At 36.9% G+C, this 14,805-nt stretch overlaps 1 protein-coding gene across 2 annotated transcripts in view; it reads right to left on the reverse strand.

Annotated features, from left to right (window-relative positions):
• The window catches only part of MARCHF6 (membrane associated ring-CH-type finger 6), a 75,930-nt gene that overhangs the window by 41,962 nt on the left and 19,163 nt on the right, over window positions 1–14,805 (reverse strand). For both annotated transcript variants that reach the window (XR_014262569.1, XM_082458357.1), the window contains exons 2-7: window positions 14,709–14,805; window positions 13,837–13,910; window positions 10,692–10,835; window positions 6,321–6,393; window positions 2,163–2,331; window positions 477–666 (exon numbers count right to left, since the gene is read on the reverse strand). Coding sequence is in view for 1 of the 2 variants with exons in the window: in XM_082458357.1 (XP_082314483.1) it covers window positions 477–666; window positions 2,163–2,331; window positions 6,321–6,393; window positions 10,692–10,835; window positions 13,837–13,910; window positions 14,709–14,805 (747 nt within the window). In the remaining variant the exon portion in view is untranslated. The remainder of the gene's footprint in view (window positions 1–476; window positions 667–2,162; window positions 2,332–6,320; window positions 6,394–10,691; window positions 10,836–13,836; window positions 13,911–14,708) is intronic.

The raw sequence follows: 14,805 nt of genomic DNA on the forward strand, positions 1-14,805 counted from the left end.
AAGATAAAACTGTATCAAGTTCCATTTTAAAAAAACAGGATCTATTCTAACTTACAAATAATTTCTTCCTATCCATCCTATAAAAAGTCCTGTGTAAAGCAGAATTTTATTTTACTTTTATCTCATCTAATCTTATTTTATTTTATGGCCGCACCGCGTGGCACTGTGGGATCTCAGTTCCCCAAACAGGGATTGAACCCGTGCCCCCTGCAGTGGAAGCTCGGAGTCTTAACCACTGGACAGCCAGGGAAGTCCCTAAAGTACAACCGTAAAACACAAAATGTGCCCTGCTTCATAGAAAAAAAAAGTATGCATATGTATATCCATAAATGCAAGTCTGCCAAAATAAAGTAAAAACAGGTTAGAAATAGAACTTCAAACCCATTAAATTTTGAAAACCCCAGTCCTCCCCACGGTGAGCTGGGAGTGGACTCATGGTCACGGAGGAAGGGTGAGCACAGGCCGGCAGCCATTACCCTGCGCCCCATTGTTGGCATCAGCTGCGTCTTCCCCGCCCGCGTCATCTTCCTCCTCATTCTCCTCCTCCTCCTCTTCCGCCTGGTCATCCTGGGCTGCAGGGTTTTCCCCCACCACTGCGTTCTCAGCTGGTGGGTTAGCAGGCTGGTCGGGGGCAACATTTTCAGCACCATTTCCTCCTGCTGGAGCCTAAAATGACAGAGGAGACCAGAAATTTGGCTAACTTGTCTCAGTTTTGCTCTATTTTCAAATAGCACCCTCCCTTCTAAAATAAACAAAACTAGAAAACAGACACAAACTCCATTAAAATTCCAAAAAAAACCCACCTCTCAAGGGCATTTCTTCTAAATGTATCTGAATTTGGATCAACTTGGTATATAAGAACATAAACTCATTTAACAGTGTATATATTCATTCAATATAATTTAGAGATTAACATTTCACAAAGCATTACAGAAAACAGGTTAACAAATCTGGCTATCTTGAATACATCATTCCATAATCCTTCTTTATAAGGCATCTCTTATCTTTACTGACCACTTCAGGGATGAAAATATATTTATGTATCTGTTTACACACATACTGATATATAACTTAATTCTCAGTTATCAGTTCACACTTGAGGAAAGGTTTCTCATTTCTGCTGAGGAGGGTAAGCCTGTCCATATGAACTTTATCAGTTTCCACAAGCACGCCTCTCTGGCTCTTCCTGAATTCTGCTACCCACCAAATGCAAAGACCTAGTTGTAGTTAATTAAAACACTGAACTCCTATGGAGTTAATGAAGATTCTAAAAGAACTGTATTAAAATGCTTCAAAATATGAGGTACGATGATGAAAGTATTAACACTAGGTTAAAAACAGCGCCCTTGCTGAATAGTCCCATTTTTCATACGTGTGGTTTTCAAAGGAGAAGTTGTACTCTTAATTCTGTAGGAAAAAGGGTATGGCAGAATTTGATGAAATCAGTCTTCACACTAAAAAAAGCCAAAGGGCCTTAAATGAAAAATTAAGTCGTTAAGTATCGTTAAGTATTACTTTGAGTTAATTTTATAGTCAATTTTTTCATAATAAAATTTTACAAAGGGCAAATTGTTTTTGTATTGTAAGTAGCCAGTTTTTTTTTTTTTACATTTTCAGCCCTATAATTTCTCAGTAAACAAGATACTAAAAATCATTTATCATATCTTCCTCTTCTTAATGCCTCTAGCAGACGCTCTTGTATCTAAGCATGCCATCTCATAAATAAAAAGTAAAAGTGTACAAGACTGTTATCAACAGTACTCCAATTTTTCTACTTTTGGTAATGTTTCTACTAAAAGCAACAAAGGTGAGGCATTTACACATGAAGAAACTAATGAACAAAGAGGGTAAGGGAGCTTCCTTACTGTTATGCAGCACGTCAGAAGCCCATGCGGGAGGTCTGTATATTAACCACCAGGCCGGCAGGAACCTGTTAACCCAGGCCAAGGGAATGAAAGCGCATGAAGTATACCCCCAGTGTTGTTCCCGGGGAACAACAGCACTCTCCTGATTTCTCACATCTCCTTCCATCTTCCCCCAAACGTTGTCACTGTCCTGCTTTGCAACGAGGGACACGGGAGTCAAGGGTTTGGGTCTTAGAGGGTGATAATAATTCTTATGTCCTACCCAAATACAATGAATTTGGGGACAGAGGGCGTTACCTCATTTTGGTGGTGCCCAGCAGCGTTGAAGGGCGGAGCAGCGTGCTCCAGCCAGATCGGGGCGCCCCCATGGACTATCTGCTCTCGCAGCCACACCAGGCTGATGAACGCACACAAGGTGCACGTCACCACAAAACAACCCTGCAAACAATCCGCCAACAAATTGTCCCTATTAGGAAAAAAAAAAAAGTACACAGAATTACTCCAAACAACACTTAAAATTAAGAAACCAAAGGTAACGACATTCACTTTACATAAAAATCTCAAAAAGAACAAGAAAAGTCAGTCATAACTTTCTGGTGAAAAATCAGTCTCTCAAAAAAATTATTTCTGAGGATGGTGGCAATTTATCTATCTTACAAGCTGGCCAAATATGTTTATTTATATATTTGTATTACTATGTGTTCATATTTTAGAAAGCAAAGAATAACATCAGAACTACATAAATCGGCTATCCAGCCTCTCTTTGAACATAGCTGAGAAAAAGGAAGGCAGCAAGCAAAAAACCGAAAGTAGCCGAATACTTGACAAAGGTCAAATATTAAATATATGTAATTTCCTAACGATACATGACTCTGTCCAACCCTTACTAAGAATATCCTTATCCTTATTTTATACACAAGTTTAACCAACTTAGCTGATACTTAAAAACCCATGAAAATGAACAGAATCAGCAAATCAGCAAGGCGGAGAAGGGCCTCTAGAAAGGCCTAAAGACAACATAAAGGAAGGCTGAGAGATACACAGTACACAATGCGTGAGGCAAAGAAGCCTGTGGTACACTTTACAAATGCCTCATTTAGAACGCAGATTAAATTTTGACGCCAACTGCAAATATACCAAAAGTATATTAGTTTCTCAACAAATCCAGACAGATCAAGTATGGTTCACGTGAAAATACACAGAGTATAATAATACTGAACACCTCTTTGTTCTTTTCCTCTCTGAAGGAGCATATCCTTCCCTGGTCTATGTCTGATTTCACAGTAATTCAAAGGTAACTCAAGAATCTTGGTAGCCTTTGGAAAATTCACTACCATAATGGACGTTTTTCCCTCCATGGAGAACTTAAGGAAGGGTCAATTTGGGAGACCTCGGCCTGGTAGCTCCAAACTGAACTAATGTGGCCCTCAGATGTTATCTGGAATATACCTTAATCAAAAGAGGAATACTGATCACCCCCTTGCTAAGGACCCCTCCAGACCATTAAAATTTTGATAGGTTGGGACTAAAATACCCCCTTTTCTACTCCTTCCTTGTCATCAGCAATAAGAACAGCAACTGCTCATTGCAGATTTTATTGTAGATTTTTAAATGGTGACAAACTCTTTGCAGAACCCTTTTCTTTTCCCTCGCACCTTGAACCTGGGCTGATTTGTGAACTGTCTGAACCGGAAGCCAATGTCCTGAGTTCTGAAGCCTAGAAGAGAGCTTTCGGGCTTCCACTCTCACCCCCTTAGAATGCTACCCTGAGACCACCGTGTAAAGAAGTCCCACTAGCCTTCTGAAGACGAGAGGCCATATGGAAGAACCAAGGTACCCCATCTGAGACCACCCCACCCCAGTGACACACATGTGTAACGGAGGCAAGCCCAACAGATAAACGGATCAGCTGAGCCCAGCCCAAACTGCTAACCCCCAGAATTATGAGCAAATAAAATGTTTGTTGTTTTAAGCCACTAAGTTTTAGGGACAGCATTGTTTTGCAGCAATAGTTAACTGATAGGCTGTGCCTAGAGAAGCTGAGGAACTGAGCTACAGAATATGTAGCAGCTGCTAAGGTATTAAGAAATTTTAAGTAAAATTTCAGAAAATGGATTCTATAGAGAAAAATGAAACATTACTCAGAAAAAATAAGTGATCTACTTATAAGTGCTTTCAGAAAAACTGGCTCAATTCTTCAAATTCTAAAAGGCAGCATGAGATTATAAAAGCAAACCACGCTTACAATTTCTTTCCACTATCCCCACCAAGCTTTCAGCATTCTTCCCATGTCAATGAGGAAGCTCATGAAGGCAACTCAGGTGTGGCCCACTAACCAATCAGGTCACAGAGAAAAGGAGAGCCTGCCAACAGAAGGCAAGCAACAGCTCTGAGTTTGGGTGATAATTTTGCTATGTATTAACACAGTGCTCAAAATTCACATACAGTTTTTACATGTGTTTGTGAATTTAATCTTTGAACAGCCCCCACCCAAATCCCTGAGGCATGATCTTCCTCATTTTACAGATGAGGAAACAGGGGCTCAGAACTGTCCAATGATTTGCCCAAGGTCACCAAAAAGTTGCAGATGCAGCAACGTTTTAATTCCAATGTCAGGGTTCCTTCTGTTACAACCAGCTACGTCTTTGCATCACCTAAGTGATCACACTTGCCAAACAACCAGATGTTTAATGGTTCCGCCAACAAGAAGTAAAGGTGGTAGGCAAGTAAAATACTGCCTTATTTGAGACTAAAATACTAAATTTTCACTGACATGGCTTCCATAAACACCTGTTTTTCACAAAGCCAAAGCCTACCAATTTAAGCTTTGGTAAACATTAACATATTTAGCCACATAAAACAGAAACCATTAAAGAAGTAACACACCCCCACTTTACTAAACAGCACAGATGGGACCTCAAGTCACCTCTTCTAAACAACTGAGATATGACTGGCCGCGACACTGTTCTCTCAAAAATTACAATGATAAATACAACTCTAGCCTCACGCTAAATGGAACAAGACTGCCCTGTTTGAGACGGTTCTTTTATTAGTTCATAGATATTAAAATATAACTTCCATCACTCTTAGCAGTCACCCCTTGCTTTTTTCTGACCTCCCTCGCTACTTCTAATATGCGCCTTTATTTTGTATACGATTCCTAAATGAAAGCCGGAGGTGAGCTACATCATATACGTGGAGACATATGAATGACACTTCAGCCAAGATTGAGTTTTCTTGTCTCTATACTAAGACTGTGTTCTGGATGGCTGATATAAAAATCTGATGTCCAGAAATAGTAACACTGTCCTATTTGTTTCACTGAATCACTTCACAGAAGGTCAATATTTTCATACAAAGGGTTACCTTATTATACTATTTCTAAATTCTCAAGTGCGTCAAATTACTGCTTCTCCTTTTTATGAGGGCCACAGCTATTAGTGCCCTATTTTCAAGATCCTTGTCTACTTATAAACATTACTTCGAAGGCTGTTGTAATGTAAAGAAAGTTCAAGTTCAAAACCTTTTATCTTATCTATTCCCTATACTGCCAAAGAAACACATAAATTAAATAACTTGCCCGTTCTATCCAAAAAAGGTAAAACTAGCAAGTAGGAAAACCAAGTTGCAAACACATCTAATATTTCTAAGTATTTTCAGCCACGATTCAAAACAATGATGCAGACACAAGCGACTTAAAAGACCTCCTCCTTGATTTCTTTTCTATCAGAAATGTAACATGCTCTCCTGCTCTCTTCTATTGCCATTTGGCTTATTTTTATAATATATTCCGCATGCTTCTGTTCTAAAAGACAGTCTTATATTGTTCTTTGCCTTTACTGACATAGGGATCAGAAACCTAAGGTCAACTGGGTACAAAAGAAGATTTTAGCAAACAGAGGTGCAATCTTTTGCAAACTTAATATTCTAATGATCTTGATACAGTTAATGATTTACAGCATTTCTAACATAAATAATTTTGAAAACACATATATGTCTTTCCCAAGAAACTGCAATTACAAAGCTTTATGTCAAATTAAAATACAGTAAAACCACCACAGTGAACAACTTTTTACAGTCCACCTCCTAACAATCACAAAAAACATTTAAAAAAGAAATTTGACTTCAAATGTCTGTGTTGTTAAAAACACGTGTTTAAATGAACCCCCAGCATATCACTATATGGAACAGTACATTTCTTGCACTACACGACAGCTTATTTAACTAGCTGTCCCACCGTTACCAAACAGTCCTTTAAGATGGGTATGTTTTAAAACATTTATATATGTCAGCTATTTCCACTGTAGCTGCAACGTTAGAATAGGTAACATAAGGTATTATTTGTCCTTGGAATAGGAGGACTTTTCAAATTACAACAAACACAAGTATGCAGAAGAAAAAATGAGCACCATTCACAATGTGCAGCCTTCTACCACCACGAGGTTCAATACTTACGTGGACAGCATGTCTAGTGGCAGTGTCAGTAGGGAGCTCACAGAGCCAGTAAACAAGCACTTGTAGATGCGGCCTACCAAGAAAGGGCATGATGGCATATAGTCACAACTCTCATCATAACTCATACAGTCGCTCAACTAAACAGAGGTAAAGTGGAACACTGTGAATGCCACTGAAATAAACATTTAGTCTTTGCAAGGTTGAGCCTCATAATACTAAAGTTAAGAAAAAAAATGTCAAGCATTAAAAATAGTGACAGTAAAGAATATATGTTACACAATAATGTTTAAAGTTTTGATTCTCTCTAGATTTACTTGTTTTTATTAAATGAGCTTAGATGTTTGAAGGCGGGGAGGGAACCAATCTCAAGAAAAGATCTCCAAAATGATAATACAGAGTATTTTCTTGAACCTAGAATTCTAAAATTCATTGAGTCTGCTCATGAAAATAAAGTTTTGGGGGTACACATTTTTGACATTAAGAGGACTTTTCAGTAGAGTACATGCTTCAATGCTATGAATAGCAAACTAACAACCAATTTTTGACAAACAGATCCAAGGGTCCTCAAAAGGACAAAATCTTAAATCTGGCCATGAAGGGAAAAGATGAAGTAAGGGCAAATACACAGCCATCCCCTTATCCTCTTAGTCAGAAAAGGCAGAAACAGATTTGGAAATGAGGCCCAAAAGCTGAGGTTTCCTTTCAAACCAGTACTTGTGTATTAGTTTAAGCATTTCCTATAGCCTTGTACCAAAAATTTAGTGACTTCAATGGCTGTTTTCAAATGCCAAGTCAAAATGGAAAGACAGGAAAAGATTTTCTGTAACAGAAATTACTTACATATTATGTATAAAACATTCAAAGCAAGTACGCTTGTAACAAGTAAAAGTGACAAACAGCCAATTGTCTGTAGATAAGAAAACAGACTCATTAATTAAAGGCCTCCTTACTAGCGTGCTTAAAAATAAGGTAGCTCAACACATTCCTACAGGAAAAGACAGCCATGGGTACATTGCTAACTTAAAGGAAGAAGTTACAGAATGTGTAATGTGTGACATAATTTAGATTTTAATTGTGTGTGTGTGTAAACAAGTCAGAACAGAAATCAAGCTTGTTACCTGTTACTTAAATCCTCAAAGTCCTTACTTAATTTTTGACTACTTGATCTACTGATTTCAGAGAAGTGTTAGTCTTCCACTACAACTATGAATGTTTTACATATTTCTAAGTCCTGTTTGCTGGTGCATAGAAATTCTTAAGTTTTCTTAGTGGACTATGCCTTTTATTAATATGAAATAAAATGCTGTTCCTCATTTAAAGTGTTTCATCTTGAATCATATCTGGCTGGTGAATACTGTTCCTGCGTTTTGTCAGCCTTTGTTAACAAATCCCTCTAGCACTAACCTGGGCTGTTTCGTACTTATCTCTTGTAGTGGAACACTTTCATACATGCACAATTATGAGGCTCTATCTAAACCCTATGATCACAGACATTGCAATCTTATCTTTTCTTCTCTTTTACTCCCCTTCCTCAGCCCTCCCTTCTTGTCTTTCCTGTCTTTTGTCAGACTTTACAAATTTTACTGTTTCCTATTCCCGCTCCCTAGGATGAAAACTCATCATCCTATTTCTATTCTCCTAACAGTTACTTAAATTTAAGTTTTGTTACTTTTTTATTAAGATAAAATTTATATAAATATTAAGTGTGTCTGGGTGAGTTTTTATATTAGTATATATCCAAGTAACTGCCACCCAGATAAGATTCTCAACATTTCTAGCTCCCCAGAAGGCTCCTTCAAGCCCCTTTTCAGTCAATATCTCCAGCAAAAGGTAACCACTATTCTGATCTCTATCACCATAGATCAATTTGGCCTATTTTAAAATTTCACATAAATGCAATCCTACAGTCCATACTCTTTTGTGCCTGGCTTCCTTTTCTCAAAGAAGTGACGTTTATCCATGTTATTCTATGTCACGCCAGCCACTCCTTTTTCACCACTATGTAGTATTCCATTATAGGGATAAGCCACACTGTAACCATTCTACTGTTGGTAGTTGTTTGGTTGGTTCCAGTTTTAGACTACTATTATCAAAGCTGCAGTGACGACACTCTTACACACATGTCTTTTAGTGGACACAAGGCTCTTATACCTGTTAGCAACATTCCCAGAGACAGAACTACTGGATCATAAGGTATTTATAATATTTACCACTGATAGATAGATAACATCAAACAGCTTTCCAAAGTGGCTATACTTTATATACTCTTACTATCAATGCATGCATGTTGCAGATGCTCCACATCCTAAGAAGGATTTGGCACTGTCTTGTCTTTTAATTTCAGCCATTCTTCTGAGTACGGAGCAGCATCTTCTTGTGCATCTCCCTGATGACTAATGATACTGAGCACCTTTTCACATGTTTATTGGCTATTTAATCTTCTTTCCAGAAACACCTGTTCAAATCTGCTGTTCACTTTTTAATTGGCTTGTCTTCCTTTTTCTTACTGATTTATATAGTTCTTTATATACCCTGGATACAAGTCCTTTGCTGGATATGTGTATTGCAAATACTGTCTCCCACTCTGTAGCTTGCCTTTCTCTCTCAAAGGTATCTGAGCATGAATTAAAGTTCTTAATTTTAATTAAGTCAAATCTCTCAGTATTTTCTTTTATGGTTGTTCTCCTATACTTTATTTGAGAAGCGTTTTGGTTTTAACGTTCACATTCAGGTCTATGACCGTCTAAAATTAACCTGCGTCAGGTGGGAGGTAATGGTATGGGTCACGAGCTCCACATGCCCGTCCAGCTGATGCTGTACCATTTATTGAAAAGACCATCTTTCCTCCCCTGAACAGCAGCGGCACCTTTGCTGTTAATCACCTTTGCTAGTTCTGGACTCTACTTGGTTACTCCTGTATTTTTAATGCATAATTACACTGTATTTTCCTGTTTTATCTAAAGCATCTAAAATTTCACCACAAATAAGACAGCCTAAAAAGCTCTCAATTCTATACTCCCCTCACAATTTCTCTCATTAAGATCATCTAGAATTTTAGTTTCCAGTTGATACCTAAAAAATTATTAATTATTGTAGACTAACAACAATTATGACTTAGCTATAAGAAGCACTTGTTTCTTTTTCTCTGGAGCTCACACCTTTCCCTGTCTTTGTTTCCTTGCTCGTTTTAGTAAAATATATTCTCAAACACTTTTTTCATAAATAATTTGAGGTAGTAAGCTTTCCACGTCCTTGCATCTATTGAAATGTCTGTATTTTGTCCTTCTATCTGAGAATATTAAGATTTTGGGTTCAAAAATTTTGCCACATGTTGACTATTCTGCTGTCTTCTAACATTCAATGTTGCTGATTTTAAGTCTGATGCCAGTCTGATTTTCATGATTTTGTAGGATAATCTGAAAGCATAACATCTATACACCACCCTATTCAGCACTGGAAAACTTCAGAATGTGTCTAGGATTGTCTTTTTCCTTTATCACAGTCAGCTCTCTCTCTTTCAATCTCTTACCCTCTGGAACTACTTACTAGACAGATACTGAAACAATCGGATGTAGCCTCCATCTCTCAAATTTTTTCCCTCATACTTGCAACTTCTTGTCTCTGAGTTACATCCTGGAGAACTCGTTGCTCAATCTTCTAGCTCACTAATTCACTCTTCAAGTGAATAGTACCTATTCTGCTTTCATAAGATTTTCATTTTTATAACTGATCAAGTTTATTTTACTTTATTTTAAGGAGACATGAGGATATTATTATACTTATTTAAAAATCTTGTTTGCGGTTAACTCTAAAGAATCCTATCGATATACTCTGGCACCATATACTATCGACCCCTCTCCATGTCTTTAAGAACACAAAGAACCTAAAAAGAATCAACTAAGAGTTAGTATACCAATCTCCCAAAAAGCCTCCTATATTTGAAAGATATGCTTCCCAATTATTCAGCATCATTAGATACGTGTTTTTTAAAAGGGGTTTAAAAAAAAAAAATCTCAAAAGAACCCATCTTTTGTCATCCTTGAGAGCTCTAATAAACTTCAAGGAATAAAATATAATTTCCTTCTAATTATGGTTTGATTTTGCTTTTTCAATTCTTTCATGAACTTTCATTATTAGCCTCTGTATGCTGTGTTTTTCTTTCCCATATTCATTCAAGAAACTGACCTGTTAAAAAATGGTTTTTAATTCAGGTGAATAATGTTTCCTAAATGAAGTTTTCCTAATACATGACGTTATAATATCAAATAATTAAATATCATTCGAACAAAACTATGATGCCATATTACTTCATAATATTAAATAGTTGTGCAATGTTTAAATAACTCCAGCCACAGAAGAATGAATACTCACATGCTGTAAGAGGAACAACTCCCAACCATGCAAAGGCCACAAGTGTATAATGAAACCAGTATCGTATTGCAGTGCCAATACTTGTAACCAGTCCAGCAAATATGTCTTGGATTGGAAGCCGCGAAGGCATATCTGGGGAATAAACTATAAGGGGGAAAAAGTTCACATAATTTCATGAAGATTCAAATAGGTTATTTTCTAGGCAGGTAGCACTATCTTAACTTTCAACATTTGCAATTGTACTTAAATATTTTTTCCTATAAGAAAAATGAATCAAATAATCACAATAAAATACTACATTTACCCAAAAGTCATTTATGAGAGCAAATCACATAAGAAATGTAGAAGCCAACGAAACAGGCCCCTGAGCAGGAAAAAAGATTCAAGAGAAGTACACATCCCTCACTCATAGCCAGGAACTTTATGTAAGGCTAATTTACACATATTTCAGCATTCAAACACTATAATTATCTGGTTTCTCAAATTATAAAAGATCACATAAAGCAAACAGGAGCAAAAGGTGAAGCTGACAGATGTCATCAAGAAAGACCTCTCCTCCCATGCCAGCCTCAGAAATAGCACTCAAAATGCACAACAATCTGCAGCAGACCCACTTGCTGTAAGAGCAAACAGCCCACTGACGTCTGTTAACCACTCCCCACCCCATTTTAGCACAATAATCAACATTCCAAATGGTAAATTAAGGTCTTCCCACTTCTCTGCAAAGTGTGGTTCAATACTCAGAAAAAGAGGTTCTGCCACAGGTAATATTGTGATTTATAAAAAATACATATCTGGTCGTTCAGATGACCAAAATATATTTCTCATATACATTTGGTCTTCGTCCACAGTTCCTGGCTCACAGCTCCTGAAACCCTAGGAATTTTCTAAGCAACGTAAGCCATAAAGGTGTCTTTTGTTATGTTAATGAGATGACTTTTGAACCTGTCTGGGGCGGGGTGGGGAGAAAGAGTATGGCACGGGTTTTTCCAAGGGAGCCAACCAAGTAATTAGAGGGTTGGAACTTTCAGCTCCACCCTTCAGACCTCTGGGGAGGAGCGAGGGACTGAAGGTAGAACCAATCGCCAACAATCAATGATTTAATCAATCACGCCTATGTAATGAGGCCTTCATAAAAACCCGAAAGGCCTCAGGTTCGGAGAGCTTCCCAGCTGGTGAAAACAAGTAGATCTGGGGAAAATGGTGCAGTTTCCGTTCCCACATACCCTACTTTATCCATCTCTTCAATCTGGCTGTTCCTGAATTATATCCTTTTATAATAAACTGATGATCTAATAAGTAAAATGTTTCTCTGAGTTCTATGAGCCACTCTAGCAAATTAATCAAATCAAGGAAGGGGTCATTGGGAACCCCTGATTTTAAGTCAGTTGGTCAGAAAGTCAAAAGTAAAACTAACAGCCTGGGTTTGCGACTATCATATGCAGGGGGTTGAGGGACCCCAGTCCTTTAAGGACTGAGCCCTCAACCTGTGGAATCGAATGTTATCTTGGAGTAGACAGTATCAGAATTGAGTTAAATTGTAGGACACCCAGCTGGTGTCCTGCAGAACTGCTTACTGGTGTAGGGAAAACCACCCCACACACATGTTGGAATTGGGACCAGAACCTATGTACACACGTTTTAGAAAGATTTCCTTTGTAAATGGTTCCAGTGAAAACCACTGCTCTACCACAGGTTTCTCAGAAAGAACATACAGAAGGAACAAAGGCCTCTTTCTCCAGTAAGGCCAAAACACAGAGCTATGATAAATAAAGTTTTAAAATCAGTGATCTGAAATTTATGAGAGCACTATTACAAAACTGTTCACAGCTATAGACACAAAGGAGTGGACAAGTAACAAACAGCAACTTTTTACAACACACCTACAAAGATCGGTACTTTAAGAGGATATTTGATACACAGGAGCAAGTCATTAAACCAGTAAACAGAGTTTTTGAAAAAGATAAACAGAGCACATGACTGTCAAATGAAAACTAAAAGGTACAAACACAAGCTTTTATTGGCCTCAGAATAAAGAAGCTCACGTGAGTATTTCTTATCAATCAAACTTCATGATGATATTCAATTATTTAGTCTTGCAGTTTGCAATAAACCTTAAGCTGTACAGTTTTTATGCCCTACAGAAAATAAAGACTACAAAATAACAGAATTGACATTTTTTGAGCACAATGAATACAAAGCTTCAAAAGTGAAACTGTAATGATTTTAATTATATACACTCATCACATAAAGACAAAGTAAAACTAACACTAATTTATAGAATTTACACTCAGCAGCTCAAGATGCTTAAAACAAAAACTAAAGCATAAAAAAATCTTTGGGGGAAGGGGAGAGCAATATACTAGGATCCCAGAATGAAAATGTGCTTCAAATTCTTGATAACTTGCCAGTATAAACCTCTACTTATTTAAGATGAACAATATTAAATATCAATCAATAGGTAAAGGAGTTATAATTAGAATTTTAAAGATCTGCAAAATATTTACCATAAGCCTACAAAATACTGAGCTTAAAAAGTCTTATTTTAAAAAAGTGAATTAAGTATTTGTCTTTATTATTATTCCAACCAACATAATTTAAACTCAAAAGATATCCCAAATTTGAACAGGGATGGGATATTCGACAAATTCAAGGCAGCAATAATTTTTCTGGGTAAATAATGGTATTATAGCTATATTTTTTTTTTAAAAAACATTACTCTTTAGAGATACATGCTAAAATATGTACAGATGAAATCATAAATGATGGGATTTGCTTTAATAAGGATGGAGAGGTGCGAACAAGAGCAAAGGGAATGACATGTAAAGGCTATGAGTTGAAAATGGATGAAACTGAGTGATGGATACATACAGGCTCATTATAACTTTGTACACGTCTGAACTTGTCCAGAAGAAAAAATATCCCACAAATTAAATCACGTGTGTGTGGTGTGTTAAAAGCTGACGTGTGGTGTGTTAAAAGCTGACGTGTAGTTTTTAAAAATATTTTCCAAAATGTTATAGCAATACTTTCTGTTACCATAAAAAACAAATTAAGCTGAACACAGTTGCTTTAAAACTGTTTAAACACCTCTATGTGGCCAGTTATAACCTAGAAATGCAGTGAAAACTTCGAAAGAACTTACTTGGTGTGAAAGCAAATCTGTGCTTGCATAATTCACAGTATTCTTTTCGACTGTGTTTCAGCCACTGAACTAAGCTGCAATTACAAATACATTCATAAGTATAGTGTTTATAACAAAAAACTTTTAAGGTTTCATTGAAAACTAATATTGCTTTACTAAAATTTTACAAATCACAGAACTTTTACAATTAACTTTTTATCACTGATGCCCTCTGAGTACAGAATTATAACAGATAAAGATAAAAACGACATGTATTTCCTCTATTAAAAAGCAGTTTCAATTAACTGAACAATTAACTAATCAAAGTAAATTGTAACCTCCTCAAAGATAACTGAATATAGAAGAATCTCCAAGCATCAACATCAGTTCTAATATTGGTCTAATGATACTGCTACCTGGTGGCTAGATCTATCACTAATTGGCTGGCTGTGTGACCTAGAACAAGTTACTTAACCTTTCAATTCTTCAGTTCCCTCATCTGAATAATCATAAAATCATAATTATACTCCACCTTGCAGTTTTAAGGATTAAATGAGTTAAAACGTATACAAGCAATGAGTTACTACCTTACACAAAGCATTTCCTAAATGTAAACTATAATCATGCCAAGCAAAACTAGAACACCATAACACTTCCCATGAACATTAGCTCTCCGTGGTAGAAATAAACAAATGGGTACTCACGTGCATCTGAAAGACAATATACCAAAATGACACGGCATGGTAATAAGAAATATGGGTAATTCCCAAATTTTCACAATAAAAATTTTAAAGAAATAACTAGTTACAGAGAAAGTTCATTGAAACAGTCTCCCTTATTATATAGATGACAGCAAAGCTCAGACATACACATTTTCTAAAAGGACGACTCACCATTCTTGGTGGATAAACTTAATGCTGCCGGTACACACACAAGGATGATACAGAGGTTTCTCAGGCGTTCCTTCTGACCGACACACTCTACATATGT

The sequence above is a fragment of the Balaenoptera physalus genome, assembly GCF_965194825.1.
Source record: "Balaenoptera physalus genome assembly, chromosome: 3".
NCBI classification, from domain to species: domain Eukaryota; kingdom Metazoa; phylum Chordata; class Mammalia; order Artiodactyla; family Balaenopteridae; genus Balaenoptera; species Balaenoptera physalus.